This window comes from Typopeltis vanoorti, chromosome 11, assembly GCF_054136105.1.
Source record: "Typopeltis vanoorti isolate ZY-2024b chromosome 11, IOZ_Tvanoo_1.0, whole genome shotgun sequence".
NCBI lineage: Eukaryota > Metazoa > Arthropoda > Arachnida > Uropygi > Thelyphonidae > Typopeltis > Typopeltis vanoorti.
The window spans coordinates 44,942,034-44,966,863 of NC_143559.1; the positions used below are offsets into that span (position 1 = coordinate 44,942,034).

Below are 24,830 nucleotides of genomic sequence, written 5' to 3' on the forward strand. Positions count from 1 at the left end.
ATATGCTATAGAAACTGTGGCCCTGAGGAAAAATAACATTAGCAGGATGGAAGTAGCAGAGATGAGAATGCTTAGGTGGATGTGCGGTGTGACCAGAAAGGATCATCTGAGAAATGACTATGTCAGGGGAACAGTGAAAGTTACGAACTTAGGAGCGAAAATACAGGAGGCAAGGTTGAGATGGTTTGGTCATGTGATGAGGAGGGAGGACGAATATGTGGGAAGAAGGGTCATGCAGATGGATGTGCAAGGAAGGCGGAAGCGTGGGCGGCCAAAGAAGAGATGGAGGGAGCTGGTAGAAGAGGACTTGAAGATGAAGAACTTGGATGTGGTGACAGCCCAAGACAGGAAGGTGTGGAGGAGACTCATAAGAAACAGTGACCCCACTTAAGTGGGAGAAGCTGCAGAAGAAGAAGAAGAAGAAGTACAACATAAACCCTACCATAAACTCCCCAACAAGAGAAGAAATATTGAATAACTCCCTAACAAAATCATGCATTGATTATATCGACATACGGGATCCAATCCATACATATATATCATCAGTAATTAACGTCAAAATTGCCGATCACTACTGTGTCTCAACTTCGTTTTATTACGTTTCTTACCCCCCCCCCCCTCACACCACCACAAAAGTCGACAAAACGCGATCATACTAAAGAGCATTGTCGATAACCACTCACACAAGTAAAAAATACAGAATGAAATTCCCTACTTAAAATAAATGATCCTGTAATAAATGATCCCTCAAACGAAGCGACAAACAGACACAATCCATCGATAAAGGACGACAAACTAAATAGTATTACTGTAAAAGAAAATCTATGGGAAAAACTTAAAACGTCACCCAGTAACACACATTTACAAACCTTATACAAAAACACAAGAAATCAACTAACAACAAAAATTAATAGGGCGAAAAGACGCGACTAATTCCAAAAATTCATGGAATGTAACGACAATATTAAGCAAACATGGGCTTCACTCAACGAAATAGTAACTCGAAAAAAGAAAACTTCAGCACAAGTTTTTATTGCTAAAAGCTTCGGTCAGAACACAAACCAAGAGAAACAAGCAGACTCATTCAACCATGCTTTCACAAACAACATCACACAACTCAAAAAAAAAAAGGAACTACCAACGATCAACAAAAAACTACCGACACAAAGTCAACAACAAACGATGTATTTTCCACCGGTAACAAAACAGGGACTGAAAGAAGCACTCCTAAAACTAAAACCAAAGACCACTCCAGGAATAGACAAAATAAGACTCGCACACCTTATAACACACTTTGAACAAATGAATCCAATATTTTTGAAACTCGGGAACATAATATTCGACACAGGCATTATTCCACAACAACTAAAAACTGCAGTAATTACGCCAATGTACAAACACGGCAAAAGAAAAAACGATACTCAGAACTACAGACCAGACCAATAGCTACACTACCAGTCATCTCAAAATTTCTAGGAAAAATAACACACACCAGACTACAGAACTATTTACAGAAGTACAACATCATCTCACAAAAACCAATACGGCTTTCAGAAAACAAAAAGCACCATTATTTTATTAGAAGACATCGCCGACACAATGAACAAAGCTCTCGACAAAAACAGGTACGCCGTCCTTATATTGCTGGACCTAACCAAAGCATTTGACACACGTGAACATAACATACTACTCACCAAACTGTACTCATTAAGTATAAGAGGAACACTGCATACATGGTTCAAGAACTACCTCTCAAACAAAACAAAAGTAACAAAAATAGTTACATGTCACAGTCGGAGTATACAAGTAAAACACGGTGTACCTCAAGGTGCCATATTATCACCCACACTATTCAACATATACATTAAAGATGTTCATATCATATCCATAAGAAGTCAAATATTTCAATACGCAGATGACACTGCACTACTAACAAACCACACAGACATTAACACAGCACTCTGCAAAGCACAACAAGACCTAAATGAAATCACAACATACTTCCACCAAAACGCAATTCTAATCAACGGCACCAAAACACAGATGTTGATGATACACAACCCAAGAATCATACTCCCCCGCATTACTATCGATACGTTGTCAGACATATCGCTGCATTAACAACAAAAATACCTGCCAATGTTCCGAAATCAAACCTGTAATACACGCAAAATACCTCGGTCTCTATATAGATTCCCACCTTAAATGGACAAAACATATAGAATACCTACACACCAAAGGATAGATCATCTACACTCCGGATCATCGCAGCAAAACTCTTCCAAGTGAAATAAATTATTCCATCCAACATAAAAACTCCTATATCACGGTATCTGCGAATCCCTACTCAGATACGGAATAACAGTCTATGCAAATACATCAAAGAGCCACCTAACAAAATTAGAAACATTACACAGAAAAATCGTGTCAGCAGTGATACGGACACCTTACACGCAACAACCAATATCCGACAAGCACATGGCGACACAGACTTCTGAGCATTAAAAACCTGAAACACTACATGACATTAACAAGGAATTACTTCAACATCACCTATCGAAACAACAGAGACACATATCGTATAACACGACCTACAACATCTCATACGGTTCTTTTGTGAGATCACATCAGATACCCACGCAGCTCAACAACCTACCAAGAAATTTAAAACACATAGATATCTACAGAACATTAAAAAACGAACTCTGGAAAATATACCAACAAAGTTAAGATACCATTAACACTAATATACACACATCACAAATCCCTAGCATCCAATGCCTACGTCCCATACATAAACAGGAGCAACAACATACATAGTGAAGGCTAAATCCCACTCTCTTCATAAAAGCTAACCCAAGCTTGGAAGTAGGTGGGATTAACTTGCCTCACTCATCTACAAGTAATCCTTATGAACAAATGCAGAAATTTGTTTGTATAATTAGTCTTTCCCAAACTTTGAAAAAAAAATTATACAAAAAAGTCTGTATAATCTTCATTGTTAATATTATAAGAACATGTGTTGTAAATACATAATATAAAGGCAAAAAAGTATTATTAAAATTTTAATTGCAATCCAATGTAGAAATTGCAGCACTTAGTGCTGAAGTCTGTAAAATTATAAGGTGCAGTGTCACACAAGATATTTATTGTATGTATAAAAACTTTAGCAATAAATAAATTGTCATTATTATTAAAAAAAAAAATATATATATATATATATATATTATTAAAAAATTATTACACAAAAAAATTCAGTATAATCTTTATTGTTAATATTCGAATAACGTGTTTTGTAAATACATAATAGAGGCAAAAAATATTATTTAAATTTTTAATTGAAATCCAATGTTGTACAAAAAGCAGCACTTAGTGCTGAATTCTGTAAAATTATAAATTGCAATATCACTCAAGATGTTTATTGTATATGTAAATATTTTAGAAATCAATAAATTAATAAAAAAAATAAAAAATATTATATACATGCAAATTATTATCATTAATATCTATTAGGTCAAAATTGAATTAAGCTGGAGAGCAACATGTTTACAAAAAGGAGAAATATTAATAAATAATAAATTAAAATTAAAAATTACTTATATAAGTATTCATATAAATTATAACCAACTGGTGTGTATAGTGACCAATAAAAGCTGAAAATTGCTTAGAGTCCTAAAGTCAGGCTTGTTGGAAACTATGTGGGCCGGATGTGTGCCATCCAAATTCTTGGGAATTTTATCCCACCATTATTGTTAAATTAGGGTGGTTAATGAAAATTTCACAGCTTCTTTAAATTTCCATTCATACCAGGTTTTTGTATGAAGTAACGAGCAAGTACGTTTTCCGATCAGTTTGGTGTAGTGTGTTAAGAGGGTGATCTGAGAGGCATGCTTCACCAAAATTGTTATATTTAATGTGTCGTTTGTGCTCTTTTTTACGGATAGGTGTATGTACAGTTTCCCCAATATAAGGTAAGTTATAGGTGCAATAGATGCAGTAAACAACAGGATGTGCCAATGGGGATGTGGAGAGGATCCTTAGAAGAGCTGAATATGTTTTTTTTTTTAATTTTAAAGGTAGTTTAAAAGTATCATCAACATTATAATAGTGTAGGATTCTATTGATCTTTTCTGATAATCCTTTAATGTATGGGATAGCTATGGTTTCACTGTAATCTACATTATTTTTTGATGAAGTTTTTTTATGAACAACTTTATTAATAGTATTTTTGCTATAGCCATTATTTATAAATGTATTGCTAATAATTTTTAATTCTTGTTTAAGAGCTTGTTCATTAAAGCTAATTGTTATAGTTCTGTTTTTGAGGGTGTTAATTATTCCAAATTTTTGCGAAGTGTGGTGATATGAGTTAGCATGTATGTATTGACCGGTATGTGTAGGTTTGCCGTAAACAATGAAGGATAGACAGTCTGAAGGAAGACGTGTGACTAGTGTATCTGGGATAGGGAGCGAGTTCTGATTTTCAAATTCAATGGTAAATTGTGTGCGCTCATGTTGTTTGTTCAGGTAGCTAAGGAAAGTGTTTAAAGTTTGGTGACCGTGTGGCCAGATAAAGAAAATATCGTCAATTGTATCTTAGCCAAACTTTAGGTTTTAGAGTAAAGGAATCAAAAACTTCCACATACAAGTTAGCAATCGGTGTGTGTGTGTGGGGGGGGGATTGCAGATTGAGGTGAGCTAATAGCCGTATCTTCTTTTTGTAGGTAAAATATATTTTGTCAAACTGACTAATAAATCATCTTTGTAAAGCGTTATGTTTTTAATTTTGTTCATAAAGTGTTGTGTGTTCTTTATATATGAGGGAGAATGATCTACCAACTCCTTGAGTGTTGATGTTAATTTCTTTGCTAGGTGATAATTAGGGCTGACTATTCCTTCAACTATCGGCCGAAGCGGAACGTTTTGTTTATGTACCTCGGGCAGTACCATCGACAGGGTGTAGCACAGAGGTAGCCTGCCTCACGGCGCCGCTTAATAAGGGTGCTCGTTCAGCCATATTGCGGTAGGAGCCGTATTAAGGCAACAAGATATTTTAGAAATATACGACGTTTAATTTAGGGAACAAAATGGCGCCATTTCTCATTGACAGTTAAATATGTGCTTATTATATTTTAATAATAAAAAAAATGATAGTCGTACATACTAAAACTAAACATTTTGGAACAACCCACTAATTGAATACTCAAGGAAACAACCCACAAAGTATCGTACGATGTGAGTTTTATAAACTTTTACGTCTATCCAAATATTTAGTCTGAAACATTAATTAATATTATTATATAATTGTTCTGAATTAATATTTCTCTTGTAATAAAAACAAAATAGCAATTAGAGATTTTCTTATATTTTTGTCTTATAATCCATCAGGAGCGATATTTAGTTGTTTACGTCAGGGCTCCATCTAATCTAGCAACATCCCTGACCTTGGGGACATCATATATTCTGGAAGAACGGGTGTAATGGGATATAAGTTTCTTAACAGCCTTAAAACAGTATAAGTTTTTATAAGCATTTTCTGACGACCAAGAAGTGACAGACTTAAATAATTTCGCAGCTTATTTCTTTATCCTGTTCGTCGGATTATAGTTCACAAGAGACTAATTGATTCATCTGATGGATGTAAGTTGATCTGTCAATTACGACCGTTGCATTGCCTGGGTCCGATTTTGTTATAATTATGTCTTGATTAGGTTTTAATGATTTGATTGCTGCTAGTTCTGTTTTTGTAAGATGGTGGTTACATATGGGTTTCTTTTTATTCAACGCACACTGCTGGTTTCTAAACGAACTATATTATTTGGAAGAGATTTAATGCTTCTTTTTATGTTGTATATAATCTCCAGTTTATTAACAGTTCTGGGTGCTGCTGTGAAGTTTAGACCTTTGTCCAGTAATGCAAGTTGACCGTTATTTAATGTGTGTCTAGATAGGTTGATCACATGACTATTGCTTGCATGTAGTTGGGTCGCTCCTCGTCTCACTAGTTTATTGTTCACTGTTAGAGTTGCTTTGTATGATTTGTATGATTGGCATTCAAATTTCGTCATTGTTTTAAAGTACGAAATTTGGCCTTACGTTTTTCTTTAATAGTTTCGAATATGTTTAGCTGAATTATCAGTTATTCTTTCAAACACATTCAAAATATCCGGATTCATATAACTAGAGAGTTCGAATTGTAAATTTAGAACTTGATTTTAGGTCATTGCTAAATTTTTGCGGGCTGTTTGAATTTGTTCTCTAAGTATAGCTTTTTCTGTACGTGCACAGATGCGAAGTGCTTTAGCGGAAGTAAATTTCTTTTGAAGCTTGATGCAGTTAGGAATAAGGTTGCTGTCTCTGCATCTCTTCAAAATGAAAATAAAGTGAAAACAAACTGCCTCACAGACGGCATTCACTTGCTTTAGGGCTTGTGGCGTCTCATTAGTGTGAGTGATAGTGATATATAAAAAATAATAAGTTGGTTGGTAATTTATATATAAAATTAAAAAAAGTTTAAAATTAAATATACAACAAACTAGCAATAATTATTGAAAATAAAGTATTGAAGGAAGTAGAACAATACGTATGAATTAAAAAGATAGGCAGCAATATATTTTCTTTATATATTTATAAGTTTTCACCAAATTTCAATCCCAAGTTGTATTTTTAAGCATGCATTTTAAATTTCTCTATTGGCTTTAAAAATATCACTTTAATTTACAGAGAGATGGTTAATCAAATCAGAAATACTGAAATGAGTGTTCCGGCGTATGAAGATTATCAGAAGGAAATGGATAAAAGGAAAGCAGCTCCCCACAATTCCTTTACTGGTACATATCTTAATTGTCTTGAAAAATATTATTAGGTTAACTTGATTTTTGTTTCCCAATTTAATTTTAATTACAGTTCTGCACAAGCATAAAGAAAGTATCAGTGTGTTCTGAGCACACAATCTCTAGTGAAATACCATTTGCTTAGATATATCAGTAGTAATTTTATAAGTTGTTTTCATGATGCATTTTCGTCATAGGCTTATTCGTTTTCGACAAGTGTGCACAAAAAATTTACTATTGAATATGCAACTGAAGAGTGAAAATTTGTGTTTTTCTTTCTCCTTCTGTCTCCGGTAGGTAAAAATGTCTTCTGTTTCTCTCTGACAATAGGCTAACATATCATCATCTGAACATACCTTAGAAGAGTTCTCAGGCTTCTAGGTATTCACTACATGATATTCCCAACCATAAGTAATGTCACATTGCAAGCCTAAAAGAGAATCTTGATCATATCGATGAAACATTGTTTTACAAAATAAAATCGACTGAATCATAAATAAAACAGATCCTCGTTCAGCGCTTACTCGAATATCGATATTATTGATAGTTAATACTACTCACAATTAGTGACAGTTGCTAGTTAGCATGTTGACCGACATTGGCTTAATGTGTAAACATGCTGTAAGTGGGAAATGGTTTAGTAGTTTTCATTTAAATATATATAAATGCTCTTACATTTTTCATTTTATCACTGTAGTCACACACACACATGCTCTTTAGTAAAAAAAAATTCTGCAGTTGCAAACTACTGGTTGTAAGTTTCTAATGACACTGAGGAAGGGGAGCGGCTAGCTAATTAGAAGTGAAGGGCAACAACGTTGGACAAAGTTACTCAATAAAGCTGATGACATTAGTGTAAGTTAAGGTAAATTAGACACTGAAAAACTTAAACGTAAAATCTCAGAATTTAAAAGCCTAAAGAATAAGAATGAGCAATAAGGAAATACTGACATTATTTTACCTATGAATCCTAAATATGATAGAAATTATAAGCGTTAAAAACAGTGAATTAGCATTTAAAATCTTTGAAAAAACTCCTTTCCTTTTTGTAATCGGATTTATTTCTATTGCTTTTAAAGGGCCTTTTTGTGAAATGGATTGAAGCGTTTGCTCAGCTCTATTGTCGATGTAATTTTTTAAACTAATTTCTATTTCTTCAACAGTCTGTCTCACCTAGCTGAATCCCCCCTCCCCCCATCTATTTTTCTTGGTTGGTACAGCAGGTCTACATCACTTCCTGGATGTAATGCATGATGCATGGTCATTGATTTTCTAGTTTAGCGGTCCAATTTTTCCAGATTTTCTTTTGTCCAGTATATTATGCCAGCTGTGTACGGATCACTTGCATATCCCAAGAATTCATTCCTGGAATCGTGTTCAATCCATTAAATTTTGTTCTCAGAATCTTAGTTAGATGAAATGGCTTTTATATACAGTATATATCTGTTGATCAAAATTGAAATTGCTGGCGTCTTTAATTTTTCCTCCTTTAATAGATAAAATAGTACCATGTTCCATTTTAATATTTAATTTTAATTTATATATTTAAGAGTTTCATATTCAAGTTTTGTTTTCTTCATAATCACACACGATGATGTCAAAAATGTTCAAGAGTAATGATGACAAGGAATCACTTTGGAAAATTTCACGTTTAATGCTAACATCTTCGAATCGTTCATTGTTGACTATTGAAATTATTTTCAATAATTTCATAGCAGCAGCTAGAAACGAACGAATTTTTTTGCTAATTACAATATTAGTATTGATTTTAGGATCAAGGAATGTGGAGAAAATGAAATGCCTTATTGTCATCTATCCATACCATATTTATTTTCTTTCTTTTTCCGTGGGAGTTCTAAAGAAGGAGGGCCTTTTTAATTTTACGCAGTGGTCTGGTTATTAATGAATTCTCAAACATTAACAAACTAAAAGTCTCTTTATGTTTGAGAATTTATAGTTGAAATCAGCAGCTGCTTTGAATCAAATCGTGATTGTTTGTGAAAGTTTTATGTGATGGAAATTTTTGTCTTGCAGTGTTTTCTGAATTTTATTTTCCCGCTAAGGAATACTGTTTTTGTATTTCCTTTAGTTACGGAGTATTACTTCAAGTGTAAATGATATCATGTACAGATAGATATATATAATCTTTAATAAAAAATACGACGGACTTTTTTCAAGGAGAAACTGCAAACTGCTGATATCCATAAATTTTGCTTGTCGTCTCTGTCTCTCGCTAATTAGTTTTAAAATGATAAACAAAAATATCAGTGTTAAATGATTTCTGACTGTAACTTTGAAATGATTTTACTTGCAGAGAAAGAAAACACTAATTTATGAAAATCTTTAAATGACGAAATCATAACATTGAAGTTATGGAAATCGTAACATTGATGCTATATTTATAAACATTTTTAAATATATTGGGTTACTCCAACTTGCGTCATCTATATATTCAAATTCCAGAATGTTAAGCAATATTGACTGAATTTTTGTTTAAGAAAAATTTGAAACCTTTTTTATAATCTCTAGATTATAAAATTTCTGAATTTTATAATCTAGAGATTATAAAAGTGTAATGTGATTCAGTTTTTGAATCACATTATAATGTAATATAATTTTTCCATCATTGAAAAACACATTGCTTATGATAATTCTGTTCCAGAAGGCAGGTTGCATTAGAGAGGATTTTCTGATTATATATTTCAGAAACGATGATGTTGGGGAATATTATGGTATTATTTACGGCAGGAAGCGAAACTGTTGCTTCAACTCTTTTATGGACTATTTTCACAATGGCCGCCTATCCTGAAGTTCAGCGTCGTGTTCAGGAAGAAATCGATTCTGCAATAGAGAAGGAAAAGATGCCTTGCTGGGACGATCGTTCTAAACTTCCCTATACTTTCTCAACATTACTGGAGGTGTCAAGATGGAGAACAGTTGCTTCGTTGCCTCTGAGAAGGTGGTAAGTTATTTGTTACGTTAAGTGCACAATTACAACAAATACGGAAGTGTAATGTTTAAGAGAAATTACACATGGGTATAATTCGTTGTTTTCACTTTACATTAAATAAAGTTCTTATAAATACTGACTTTTCTTTGAACATTTGTTCTACTGATATTTCTACTACTACTGTGAATTATATCGACCACTACTTTCGGCGTATGCCCAATCCGAGTAACTAAGACACACAACAGACTTGGACTTTGAGTAGGTTGTACTCGTAAGGATATAGCAAGCTGCTAGAAATCTGGGACTCTGATAAAATAGAAAAGCCAGCTACAGAACACACCCGATGAACAGCTATACCACATTTTCGTTTCAAAGACTATGTTGCTTTAGCATAATCACAATAATTTAAAAGTCTCAATCTTTGAAGTCCTCGTAAATTCTTTTGAATTATCATTCTAATTCGGAGATTGGGCAGTAACAAAATACTTGTAGTAACTTGTGTAACAAAGTTGTTCTGAAATAGTCAATAAAGGAGCAACAATAAAGTGATTTGCTCAAGCAGCAATTAGAACAGAAAATAGGATTCTATCGTGTCTACATATCTCTTAATCCAATTAATAACCTCCTACAGACTTTATACAACAACGTACAAACAGCAAGGCGTTCAGATCTTGTTATTTCTATACTGCTCTTTCTACAAATGCTGTCAGGGATTGACGCAAAACACCTCGAACTTTGTGCAAGTCTTTAAGAAATGCATGGGGCCTGTTCGGAATTATTTAGAGAAGGTTAGGTAATAATTAGAGAAGGCAGTTATTAATTATACATGCTGCACATATTTCCGTTTCATCACCAAAGAAAATACATTCTATTTCTCCATTGTTCTGTATGTAAAATCACTTTTGAACTATATAAAGTGATGACTATGTTCTTATGTCTAGGAATGATATCATAACTAGACAACGTTAATATAGCCAGCCTGAAGAGAGCTAGTGGAGAATTTCGTACGTACTACGAAATTCCATACTAGCATTTAAGAATTAAATATCAGATATTTAAAAAAAATGTTATCCAGTAAAAGTAAATAAGCAAGGATACCTGCAACTGAGGATGTAACTTGTGGAAGCTCAAAATAGCACTTCTAACTTCTTCTGAAATACAACAAACTATTGTGAATTAAATAATCGAAAACGTAGTCACAAATTTGCTTCTGATAATTTAATTATCAGAGATAACTTACGAGAAAAACAATAATTATCAAAAAATCTCGAATTTAACCTGTTTGACATACATTTGCTGCTCTTCAGTTATCTGTATAAATGTAGTTTAATATGGATTCTGTAAAACATTAGGCATACGTATTTGTCTTTTACTTTTTAGTGCTGCTGAAGACACAACCATAGCAGGTTACCATATTCCGAAAGATACAATCATAATCGCTAACTTGTGGGCAGTTCATCACGATCCAAACTACTGGGAAAATCCAGATGAATTTATTCCAGACAGATTTCTGTCATCAGATGGAAAGTCAGTGGAAAAACCAGAATATTTAATTCCATTTTCCATGGGTAAGTAAAATTGACTAAAATACTTGTTTGTAGTGAACAGCACACCGAGCAATCTAGAAGATACCTAGTTTACTTTGAGAGAACTAGGATATAATATTTCCTCAAGGATGTGAAACCCTCATAGATTTTTCAGTTTTTTAAACTGAAAGTTAGAAGAAAGGCTATAATTAATTATATTACCAATGAGAACTTACCATGATTTTTAGTGGCTAATTCTATCGAAATTCTACCAGGTATATTCATTAGAATATGCTTATTAGAATTACTCTTTGGAATCGTTTATTTAAAATAGAAAGGTTTATCGCGTAATAGTATCTTTATGTATTTATGTTAATTATTTGTATTTGAAAACATTTCGGAAGAGTTTTTCGATAAATCATATGTTTGATTCAAGTGGGTTTGGATAAACAGATGTTTCAGGTTGCCCGGAGTTATGGAGATTCCATATTGTTGAGAAAAAGAATCATCCCACGTGTAATGTTCTCATTAAGAGTTATACGCATTAGAACTGGTAGGAGACAATTATACTGTAGGTGTTGTTATGAGCAAACAAACTTTATGTGTGAATTACATACTTTTGCGATTAGGCTACTTGAATATGGAGGCAGATGACTATACATCAAACTGCACAGGTATGCAATAATGCTCAACATACTTGAGCATTATTGCTTTTTTCACAAGTAACGTGAAAAAAGGGAAGGTATGTTCATTGCAAGTCTAGAGTAATACTGGTATGGGAGGCCAAAAGAGCCAAATAGTATTAGGGAAAAGAAGAGACAGGCGATACTAGTAGACATAGAGAAAAGCTCTCAGCGAATTAAAGTCATTATGAAACCAAAGGCTATTTTGTTTCTTTTTCACCTCGATCAAGCAACTGAAGGATTCTTTCAATTGTAACCAAAATCCAGAGGTCAGTGATGATCGATGTGATTAGCCTTTACGCTAATCGGCTTGATAAAATATCGTTTGGACTTCGTTAAGCTGTTATTGTCATTTTGTGTCATCAGAGTATCATTGTAAATGCACGTTTTTCTGTCATTTGGGAGTAGAATCTCACACCGAATGATGGAATAATCTCAGGATTAGGTATACAGTGCTTCAACATTCTGAAACAAAATCGGATCTTGGGCCATTCTAGCCATCATTTTCCTCAACAGTTGAAAGCGAAATCCAAGGTAATATCAGAAGGTTTACGTTTATGTGATTGGACCAAAAATGGGATGGGGGGGTAGGGTGGGGAGAGTTCTGTATGATTGCTTTTCTTCAGCTTCGGTAATACATCTAAACTAACTCTGTATAGATGAGCATGAAAGATTATATGATAAATGCTGTGCTCTGGCAGAAAACGAAAGTGATCTGATATTTAAAACTTCTATCGTTTCAGTACTTTGAATTTGAATTTGAATAGCATTTGAATTTGAAATACAGGAGATCGAAAAAGGAATTTCAAGTATACTAAGAGGTTATTTTTTGGGAATCACTCCAATGCAGTTGCCCTGAACATCTTATCTTTTATAAATATTTATTTGTATCATGTTAGATTTGACAGTAAGTAAACTGACAAAAGAAGTAAAAAAACAATGTATATTGAATCATGATCTGTTCAGGGATCGATTATGTAATCTGCGTATTATAATACTTTACTTTCTGTCATGGATGAGGAACTTATATATCTTGTGGACATACGAACAGTCGACCCACCTGAAAAAGTAAAGGCATTAAAACCAGGGCAAAGATGTTCGACTCTCTAGATTCCTACATCTTTGCCCTAGTTTTAATGGCTTTTTTAAAAATATTTTTATGCATTTTGTCTAAGATCACAAAAACCGCTGAACTAAGGGAATGCACTTGTATTGGCACACGCTCCTCTGATGATGGACGGTAGCTATTCGCGTACACCAATCTGTCTGTGAATATGGAACAGAAAGGTTTCACGGACATTTTCAAATGCCCGTTCAAATAAGTGAGATTTAGTGAGCGTATTTTCATTGGATGTTGTTTGGTGACAACCAGGTAATAAGATCATGTACTAAGCATAGATTAGATACTAATGAATGCGCTAGAAATGACCACAATTCCGAACTTTTGATTGTGTATTTTAAATCATACCAATAATTTGTAACCAATTTCTTGGTTTCAAATTATTCGTATGATATTTATTGCGTGTCAGAACCAGAACAGTGTGGTTGGATAAATATTTAGTCATCTCATTTGAGGATTTCCTTGCGTTGCACTCCTTACAGAAATTAGCTTCAGTTGCTATAATGGCCCTATTACGTCCGTTTAAGACGAAGAACTGCCGAAGTGTTTTAAGAGTCATGCTTTTCAACAGTGCCATTCTTTTTAACATGTTCATTGCCAAACACGCGATATCGCGCGATGCGAGATCTCACCAAACGGCCGATCACGCGTTATCGCGTGGACGTCGTTAACTAAATAAAAGAAATAAAAAAAAAGTTGGCCGCCACACGAAATTCCAATTTTCAGCTTGGCAATGAACGATATCGCGCGATCACGCGATGCGAGTTCTCACCAAACTGCCGATCACGCGTTATCACGTGGACGGCGCTAACTAAATAAAAAAAAAATTGGCCACCACACGAAATTCCAATTTTCAGCTTGGCAATGAAAGTGTTAAACAGATGTTGACATTCTTTCTGCAATGAATCAAAGATGGTGTAATATAGCTGTTGTATTTTTCATTTAAATTCATCTCTTCTTAATGTTTCGAATTTTTCAATTTTATTAGCATGATGTTATTTCTGATGACATCATTACATTCTATACCCATCCACTGGTTTTTGTTGTGAATCAGCTTCCTTGATATGAATATATTTTAATTTGTTATTTTTATTTTGAAGAAGAACGTTTCCTAATCGATCATTTTTGTTCTTCACTCACTCCCTGAATTTGACAATGAGCCTAGGTAGCAACTGACGTTATTCAGAATGGAACAGAGCGATTGGAGGTTGGAAGAAATGACTGATGGGAAATCAGGATTCCAAGAGCCAGAACTGATCTTTTCTTGTTTCACGCAAGAAGATTTAACAAGAATAGCATCAAGCAGAATGACGTCAAGCTAACTATTGGAGACCAATATTTGTGAAAAAAATTTAATTCTGAATATCCTTCATTTCTCATCATCATCATACGTATCAAGGATTTAGGCCTAGTATGGCCTGTTCCGGCCTTAGAAGTCATCGTTGAATCGTTTAAGAGGACGTCCTGGTTTTCCTTTTCCTAATTTAAGGCTTGTTTTGGTAAACTTTCTTTTTTCATTCTTTGAACGTGTTCCATCAATTTCTGTTAATATTTTTTAATTTTTTCTGTTACTGGTTCTTGGTTTAATTCTTTCATAATATCTTCGTTTCTTTTGTGATCAAATAGAGTATACTTTGCAGTTTTTCTCATAAACTTCATTTCTGCTGTTATTAATCTTTGTTTGTCTTTTTGTTTTATTGTCCAGATTTCGCTTCCATACATTAAGACCGTTAAGGCTAATGTATTGTATACTTTTAGCCTGGTTTGTTTTTGAACTAGGTTTGGTTTAAATATAGAGTTAATTACACCTGTTAGTTTTAAATATTTTGCACTTTTTATGTTTATATCTTTTTCATTTTCATAAGTGATCATATATCCTAGGTAGTTAAATGAATTCACCTGTTCTAAGATCTTGTTATCTATTACTATTTTTGTTCTTGCGGATCTTGTCCTTTAAAGGCCATAGTTTTTGATTTTTCTGTTGATATTATCAGACCATAATCTTTGAATATCTCATTTAGATTTAAAATAACTTTCTGTAAGTTATCTTCAGAATTTGTAATTATTATTTGGTCGTCTGCAAAGAGGAGAGTGTTTAAGTTAACTGTAGGTGAAAGTTTAATTCCTTGGTGTAAATTTTTACTCCATTATATTATTATTATTTCATTTAAGTAGATATTAAAAAGAGTTGCTGAGAAGGGACATCCCTGTCGGACCCCTTGGTTTATCTCTCTTGTATATGATAGCTCGTGATTTAATCATATTTGTATTTGATTATTTTCATATATACTTGTGATAGCTTTTAGGATATTATTTGGTATTTGTCTTTCTTTTAATATGTTAAATAATATGTTTCTTTTAACTTTGTCAAATACTTTTTTAAAGTCAATAAATGCAATATGTGTTTCCAAGTTATATTCTCTTCTTTTCTCTACTATTTATTTTAGGCAAAAGGCTGGGTCTATACATGATCGTAATTTTCTAAATCCATTCTGTACCTCTAGAATAAAGTTTTCGGAATATTTCGTTAGTTTGTTATTTAAGATTCTGCTGTATATTTTGTAACATGAATTTAGTATACTGATACCTCTATAGTTTTTAGGGTCATCTCTATTACCTTTCTTAAAGATAGGAATCACAATTGCTTTTTTCCATTCTATTGGGGGGATACCAGTTGAGTAAATGTTATTTAAAAATAATAAGAGTCTTTTTTTTTGAATCTTGTTCCTGCGTATTTATATAGTTCTGAACCTAGCTTATCTTCTCCAGGTGATTTTCCGTTTCTTGTTTCTTTCAGGCTGATTTCTAATTCTTCTTCAGTTATTTCCTTTTCATTTTCGTCAATTGTTTGCCAGTTGTCTTTTTTTAAATATTTGTCTGTCCACAGTTCTGTGTAATAATTTAGAAATTATTCTAATTTTAATTCAGTGTTTAATTTAATGTTTTCTTTGGTATCTGCATTTAGGTGTTTCAAAATCTTATACATATTGGGTCTTATTTTATATAAATCATATTCTAAATTAGAAACAAATTTATTCCATGATTCTCTATGTCTTTTTATGACTTCTCTTTTAGCTATGGCTCTTATTCTTTTATATTCTATTTCATCTTCTAATCTTTTACTGCTTAACCATTTGTGATAGGCTTCTTTTTCCTTTTTAATTATTTATTTGATTCTATCATCCCAGATCTTCAGTTTTTTTTTCTTTTATTGAATTTTTTGGTCTTTCCTAAGCTTTCATTTGCTGCTGCATTTAGTATCGTTTTTATATTAAGCCATTCTATTTCTATTTCTTCATTTTGTTTTCTTTTTCTAGATATTGGTTAATTCTTTGTTAATATAGCCATTGTACATTTGTGTCATTCAATAGTCTAGTTTTATAAGCAAATGTTTCAATTTTTCTTTCTGTTCTTGTTACTTGTAGCCATTTAGGTGGTAATCTTAATTTTATTTTAACAAGGAAGTGGTCACTGCTTATTTCATATCCTCTGTGAACTCTAACATCTAGTGAAAATTTTGATGTCTTTTCGTTTAATATGAAGTAATCTAATATTGATTTCCATCCTCTTGCTGCACAAGTATATTTATGTATGTCTTTATGATTAAAAAAGGAATTCATTAATTTTTGGTTATTATAAACTACAAAGTCAATCAATTTTTTAACCATTCCTGTTTAGAGTATGTTCTCCATGTATTCCTATATTATTATTAATTTTCGTGTTTCCTATTCTTGCATTTAAGTCTCCTGCTAAAATTATGTAATCATTTTTATTTATTTTATTGTATATGTTTTGTAGCTGATTATAAAAATCAATATTATCCTGTTCTCTTCCTTCTTCTGGGGCATATAAACCAATTTTTGTTAAATAACCTCTATCTATTTTTATTCTAGCTTCTATTATACTTTCATTCCATAATGTATGTTTTAACTGTTTTGAAAGGGAGTTATGAATCCAAATCATGACTCCTGCTTGTGCTCTTTGGTCTCTGTCGACTCCACTGTATATCACATTAAAATTTTCAGTTCTCATAGTTCCTTTTAATTTCTTTTTTATTTCAGTGATTACTGCTATTTTAAAATTTCATTCATTTAGTAACGGGTCTAATTCTCTTTCTTTATATGCTATTCCTCTTACATTCCAGTTTGCTATGTGTATTATATTTTGTCGTTTCCATTTTCGTTTTCCCTTTTCCATTCTAGGGTCGTTTCCCATAGATTCAATCCGATTATCTTTTTCTGTCAGCTTACAAGTAGGATTATGTTCTCCATGTCAGGGGACTAGCCTGACGATGGAATAGTTCAGTGGTAAGGCTGCTACCTTAAGGCTTCTGAACTAGCCTTCTTCCGAATTTAAACCCATAGGAGGAATAGGGTATATTGAAGGGGAAAGAGTAGATTATAGAAGAAATATAGTAAGGTTTATAGAGAGGGCATAGTTGTAAGGCCAGAAATGAAAAGACCCCATGGCCCTCGAGTACTCTAATAGCATAAGGGTCATGAAGTAAGAGGAGTTGGCTGATAAGGCCTTATAGGAAAGATTAATGTAAGTGGATCTTCCTCAAAGTAGAAGAAGGAGAGGATAGATCCAGCTAGGGATCCATGGGAGTGCCGCTTCCCTTACAATCAAGATGATTGCCCCTTATGGCCCTGTTGGTCCACGAGTCCTTATTCAGTATATTCGGACCACCCCACCATATATATATATATATATATACACACACACACGCACGCGCATGTACACACACACACATGGTGAGCTCCCCTATCCGCCACCCAGGGGACGCGCTCTCTAGGGGTTACAGGGTCCCCTGAGAGATCCTTCATTTCTACTTCTGGTATAATGAAGGTCACCTTCCGTTTTGTCTAATTTAGAACATTCACTACAGTCCTAGCCGCTAAATGATATGCTGTGGTCGGCACAGTATTAATGGTGATGCATTTCCTGGAAGAATCATCCTGTAACTGTTGCACTGGATGGATCACGTACATTTATAAACATTTTCACAACCATTCTACTATTTCCGTTCTGTAGTCGAGATTCCCCTTTCGGTAAAATTTAAGGTAAAATCCAAGGTGGGAGAGAGAATTCGAATTTTCAACCAAGCCCTATAGAAATTTCATCAATGGGTGCTAGATCGTTGGAGATGCTGCTAAATCAATGCAGGTGTCACATTGTCAATATGGAAGTAAGACAATTGTGTACTATCTACCAATAATTGTCTGGATACTATAGCAATTTACAATGAATACCAACAGGCGAATCCTAATATCGGATATGTCCACCTTTGGCTTTGATAACCTCTTGCACATTTTGGGGTAGGATTTCCACCTTGAGTCTCTTGATTTGCCGCCTTGATTTCCACCAATGTGCGGCAGACATCAGGTGGAATTTGTTTCCATTCCTCCATCAAAGCAACAGTGAGTTCGGCTACAGATAGAGATGGTTCTGCTCTGTACCTCAATCTTTGCTTCAATCCGTCTCACAGTTGTTTCATCGCGTTGAGGTCAGCACTCTGGGCAGGCCAGGGCAGTCTTTTAACATCCATAACTTCATACCATTCTGTAAAATCTGCAGTTGTGTTGCATTTGGTATTGTCGTCTTGATAGTACCATGTGGCCCTTCTATAAAAACTCCACAGTGTAGACCTACGAACAACGAACAGTGGTCTCAATCCAAACCAGCTGCCTCCGCACATACACCCTGACGTCAGACAAGAAACAGGTGAATCTTTATTCGTCGCTCCAGAGTACCGTTTACGAACCGTCAATTGTCCAGTTAACACACTCTTTGCATCAGGTCAGACGAGTTGCCTTGTTCATTGTTCTGATGTTCGGATTGTGTGCCTCTGCTCTTCCTTGGAATCCCGGTATATGGATTTCTTTTCGTACATTATTAGTGTTAGCACTAATATATACAGCAATCCCTAATGCGTTCTTTAAAACAGGCGCATTAATCGAAAACGCACTAATCGTATATAATAACCTTTGGAGAAAAGTATAATTCGTTCGTAACATTTCTTTTTTGACCCTTAATTTTTTTTATAAAAGAATTAAGGTATGTCTCAGGGCGTAGTTAAAGGAAAACCATGAAGCTGAAAGACAATAAAACATATTCAGAATATAAATTTTATTATTCTACTTCTTAACAAAGAATTGAGCTAACATACTTTGCGGGCATTTTGTTTCTTTTTTTTCATACAACCGACAGTATGGTCCTATTGCCTCTTCTGCTCTTCTTCAAATTTTACTGCTTCTATCTTGATCAGGGTCAGTCTCTAAGCATCTGCTTGAAATCTTCGATTGTACGAAAAATATTTTCAAATTGTTTCTGTGAAATCTCTTTAGGATGACTATCAGTGGTTAACTTTTCTTCATATACTTCCGGATCTCTCCGCTGTGCATCTAAATTTAGCAGGTCGGATTCACTCAATTCTTCAGAATGAGATTTAATCAATTCTTGGACGTTATCATTGAAGCGTATAAAGAAATGAAGGACGTACGAATTGGTCGCCAACACGCGAAATCACGTTAATTTCCTTTTAATAAATACCTTATAATATTATATAATATAATAAATTTCCTTATAATAAATTTAATAAAAAATAAATTTCCTTTTATACAAGCAAAATAGTTACCACTTTAAAAACTACAATGTTAATAAAAGAGATGTTAATTTTCCGACGTGTAATAATAAACAACTCATCCCACAATACGGATTGATTACCCTATTATCGGAATGGATTATCCTTTTTGTGACATGCGCAGAAATGTCGAAGGGTCTCGATTTTCGAACATAGTGTATATGGAAGTAGTGTAGCATGTCATTAAAAATAACTTTGTAAAATGTTTTAAATCGGTAACTAAATTATTTAATTCTGGTAAGTGATTTTTTAAAATAGTTAACCATAAAAATGTTTAGATAGAAAAATGTTTAAAATCTGTAAAATTTATTTTTAAGATGTATATAAGCACACTAAACTAATTTGAGTATACAAAAAAAATGACGCACTAATCGAAAACGCACTAATCAGGGGCGCATTAATCGAGGGATTACTGTATATATTATATTAGAGTTACCAAGTAATTTTATAAACTTGGTTATTTTACTCCTAATCCCAAGTAAGCAAACAGTTAAGTTTGCGCCTGAACGTAGTTCAAGTCTAAAGGTAGTGCAACACCAGGACAACTCATTGTAAAGGTGGGTAAGATCTGATCACTATTCTTATTATTTTCCGTAATGTAAAGCACATCTCACTAAGAGATGTATACTGCAATACACTATGGGTGGGGTCACTACCCAGACCGGTTTCAACCTTTTTTGAGGTCTCCTCAGTGAGTAGCTAGACTCTAAATATAAGAAGGTTTTAGTAATACAGAACCTTATCAACTTTACCTATACAAGTTGCTTCAAGGTGTTTTTATTTTGAATAAGAATCTCTGGAGGAGATATAGATGTAAATAAGTTTTTTTTTACCTTGGGTAATGTACATTAGGGATACCAAAATTAGTAGTAAAATAACCAAGTTTATAAAATTACTTGGTAACCCTAATGTACATTATTACCAAAGGTAAAAAAAAAACTTATTTATAAAAAAACATATATATATATATATATATATATATATATATATATATATATATATATATATATATATATATATATATATATACACACAGTGATAATGATAGTTTAAATGACTGATTTGGAACTTGGAATCCTAGTGTTATGGACTATTACTTTTTTAATTTTGGAATGAAGTCGGGCAAGATGTTGAGGGAATGAAGCGGAGGTGGAGGGAATGAAGTGGGAGTATGCAAATTTGGTTTAAAGTGTTTGGAACTGAACTGTATATGGGTGTGAAGCAGCAGCTGCTCGTGATATTTTGTGATATGAAGAAATTGAAAGAATGGTAGTGACTAGTTTTCTGGAGCGGTGCCCAGGAGAAAAGATATAATGCAACAGCAGATCGCTTACGGGTTAACTGCAGGAGACAGTCGTGGACAGAGGGAGGGCATCAATTAAACGGATTGCTTTTTTATGAATACAATCATCTATACGTAGGGAGGACTACCACCAAACAATAGTATCACATTAGTCGGATTTCAGCAACAGATAGTGAACGGATTCAGTAGGATAAAAATACTGTTCAGAACGAAAACAAATCAATGCTTTTGGAGCAGAAGCCATGGGTTTGATGTGCTTTTGCCAGAATAGTTTAGATATGAAAGACAACATTACAAGAGAAAACTGATCCTGGTTGATGAGAAGCATATTTACAAAAGTGAGGAAAGATGAAGTATGGTCCTTTTTCAGAGAAATGAGACAGAGTTGCCTTTTGCTGTCATTTTCCAGGTTATCGTCGCCCTACTAGAAGATATTGAAGCGTGAATTATCAGAGCACGAAAAGATTTTAAAAGTGTAAAAGTAGGGCAAAGGGTACTATCAGCAAGTTGGGAATAGGAATAATGCATGTTAGAGACAGAGATTGTTGGTTTATTTATAGGAGGAACTCTCTCTCTCTCTCTCTCTCTCTCTCTCTCTGTATATATATATATATATATATATATATATTCTGAGGCTGCAGAAATGAAGTGAATAAGTTGTAAGTGGTTTTTGCGGACATACGAGGGTGGTCTGAAAGGTTAGCAGTCTAACAATGAAAAAACGCATTTATAATTTCAAAATTATTTTCATGTTTCAATATAATCTCCCTTAAGAGGGAGATTATATCGAAACAAATATATTTATTCCAGCGATATTCCAGCGCCATTATCCCGTCCCTGTAGAATACCCCTCTACAGCTGCAATCATCTCTTGATTCGAAGAAGAACGCTGACCAGCGAGGAAGTGTTTTAGTTTTGGAAAGAGGTAGAAGTCAGAAGGAGCCAAATCTGGGGAATAGGATGGATGCTCCAACAATTCATAGTGCAGATCCCTTAATTTTCCCACTACAAAAACACCTTTGTGGGCAGGTGCATTGTCCTGATGAAAGATGAATTTGTCCCCTGGAAAGCGGTTCGTTTCTCACGACTTTTTTCATCTAGTCTGGTTAAAAGAGGAATAGTGTTCCCCGGTTATTGCTTTACCCTTTTCAAGATAACTATTAAACAATATGCCTTTAGCATCCCAACACACCGATGCCATGACCTTTCCTGCTGATGGAACCGACTTTGTCCTTTTGGCGATGAACAATCCGCTTCTGCCAACTGTTTTGACTGCTGTTTGAATTCTGATGTGTAATGGTGAATCCACGTCTCATTCATAGTAATAAATCGACGCACAAAATCAGTTTCATTCTTGTTAAAACGCTCCAAGCACTGTTCAGAGATTTTCATGCCAGTGTGTTTTTGATCTGCTGGGAGCAAGCGCGGCACCCATCTTGCGCAAATCTTTTTCATTTGCAATTATTCATGCAAAATATGTCCTACACATTCTTTTGAAATGCCTTTAGTCTCAGCAATTTTACGCACTTTGAATCGCAGGTCATCCAATACGATATCTTGCAGTTGATCAATGATTTCTGGTGTTGTTACACTTTCTGGACGTCCTTCACGCGGATCATCTTCAAGGCTGGTTCTGCCACGTTTAAACTCAGCAGCCCATTTCTTGTTTGTCGAAAACGAATCAGAAGATGCCCATAAACTTTTATAAACTGCGTATGAATTTCTTTTGGGTTTAAAACTTCTTTTACAAAGAATTTTATAACCGCATGATACTCAATTTTATTCATTTCAAGGGATATACATACAACATTTTTGCTTCAGACAGCTGTATAAAACAAACAACGTGATAGAATGACTTGCGTTTCACATGGATGCTTACGACAGATGTACCAACTTAAAAATAAATCTTGCCGATAGTGGCATCATCTATGGTCGAAGCCGAGAACGATTCATACCACCCTAGTAAGGTAATTCGTTTGCTTACGGAAATGGATTCCAAAATGAAAGATTTAGGAAAGGAGACATAATGATGTAACTGAAATTATTTGCCACATATAAACGTTTGAAGAAAATAAAACTGTGCAGAGTAAGTTGCACAAAATGTACATATTTTTAAAGAAACCTCCGTTTGTTGCCACTTAATCCCCTGATAAGGAGTGTAGAGTTTCCATAAGTTATGCATTTATTTAATCGTCTTCAGTATTTTGAAGAGGAATTTGATATTGGTGATATCGTCTTTCTTGCCTCTGCTTTTTTATATTATCAATTGTAATCGAATCAATATGCTATGAAAATTTCTAAAGAGAGAGAGAGAGAGAGAGAGAGAGAGAGAGAAAGTTTTTATCTTGGGTGTAATAGTGTAACATACGTTAAAGATACCAAGAAATGTTATACTCGGATTTAATTCTTTTCCCAAGGAAGCAAAACAAAGTTTTGTGCGTGAAATATATTCACGTCTGAGCTACTTGTATATGGAGGATAATGATTTCAAAGAAAGATGTAAAAAGAAACGGGTGTGTGGTTTGCATTATGGGATATACTAAGGCAAGTGATATTAAGTTATTAACTTCTATATAGAAGTAGCTCAGACGTAAATGTATTTCACAAGCAAAAACGTTTACTTCCTTGGGAAATATATATATATATATACTGTATGTAGGAAGTTTTTTACCTTGGGTATAATATATGTTAAGATGCCAAGCTATTTTAAACCAGGTTTTACTCCATTTCCCGAGTAAGCAAACAGACAATTAAGTCAAGTTTGCGCCTGCACGCAGTGCAAGTCTAAGTGACCCGTAAAGTAGTACAAGTTTAGGCAACTCGTGGTAAAGGTGAAATATATATATATATATATATATATATATATATATATATATATATATATATATATATATATATATATATATATATATATATATATATATATATATATATATATATATATATATATATATATATATATATATATATATATATGCAGAAAAACACATACTGTTATAGAAAAACTTGCTGTTTTTAATATAATATATTTTAATTAATAGGTAAACGGTCATGTCCTGGTGAGATTCTTGGGATGGTTGAAGTCTTTTTATATTTTACAACTATTCTTCAACGTTTTCACATTATGCCAACAGATGGAACCACTATTGACTTGGAAGGGATTTCATACGTGACTTACGTGCCGAAAATTCAGCCTTTATGTCTCCTGAAAAGAGAATAAATTATTGTAATATTTATGCAGAAACTTAATAAATAAAAGAAATTTCGAGATTTGAAGAATGTTCTTTTTTTAAATGAAATTTATGGTTTTGGTCGTGTATTGACTAAACTAACATGTAAAAAAATAAGAAAACTAGATTTTAGTATTCCTTTAGTGTCACTTGGCCATGCCCATGGCTCTATCAGCAGTGAAAAAATAGAGAACCAAGAGATTCTAATCAACTGACCATAACTGATCAAACATATTGCATAATTCATGAAACAGTGACACCCATGAAATATCTTCGCGCGCAGTATTGATAACATGAAATTCATAATGCCCATCAAAAATAGAAATTGTGATTAATTTTAAGTACAATGATATAAAAAATACTAACTGCAGTGAGCGAAATAACGAAGACATTTAATAAAATAAAAAATGCAACTAAACAACAGACTACTACAAACAACCAAGGACAGGCTAACTTAGCTCATGTTAAAGTTAAAAACAATGCTAAAAACAACGACGAATCCGAAAATAATCCTATAAATAAATTATCAATTAAGAGAAAAA

At 33.7% G+C, this 24,830-nt stretch overlaps 1 protein-coding gene across 1 annotated transcript in view; it reads left to right on the forward strand.

The window, feature by feature from the left end:
• Positions 1-24,278, forward strand: part of LOC150101488 (cytochrome P450 18a1-like) — a 45,496-nt gene extending 21,218 nt beyond the window's left edge. Inside the window, exons 5-6 of the mRNA XM_090400808.1 lie at positions 11,164-11,351; positions 24,100-24,278. Of these exons, the coding sequence (XP_090256934.1) occupies positions 11,164-11,351; positions 24,100-24,278 (367 nt within the window). The remainder of the gene's footprint in view (positions 1-11,163; positions 11,352-24,099) is intronic.
• Positions 24,279-24,830: the final 552 nt, after the last annotated feature.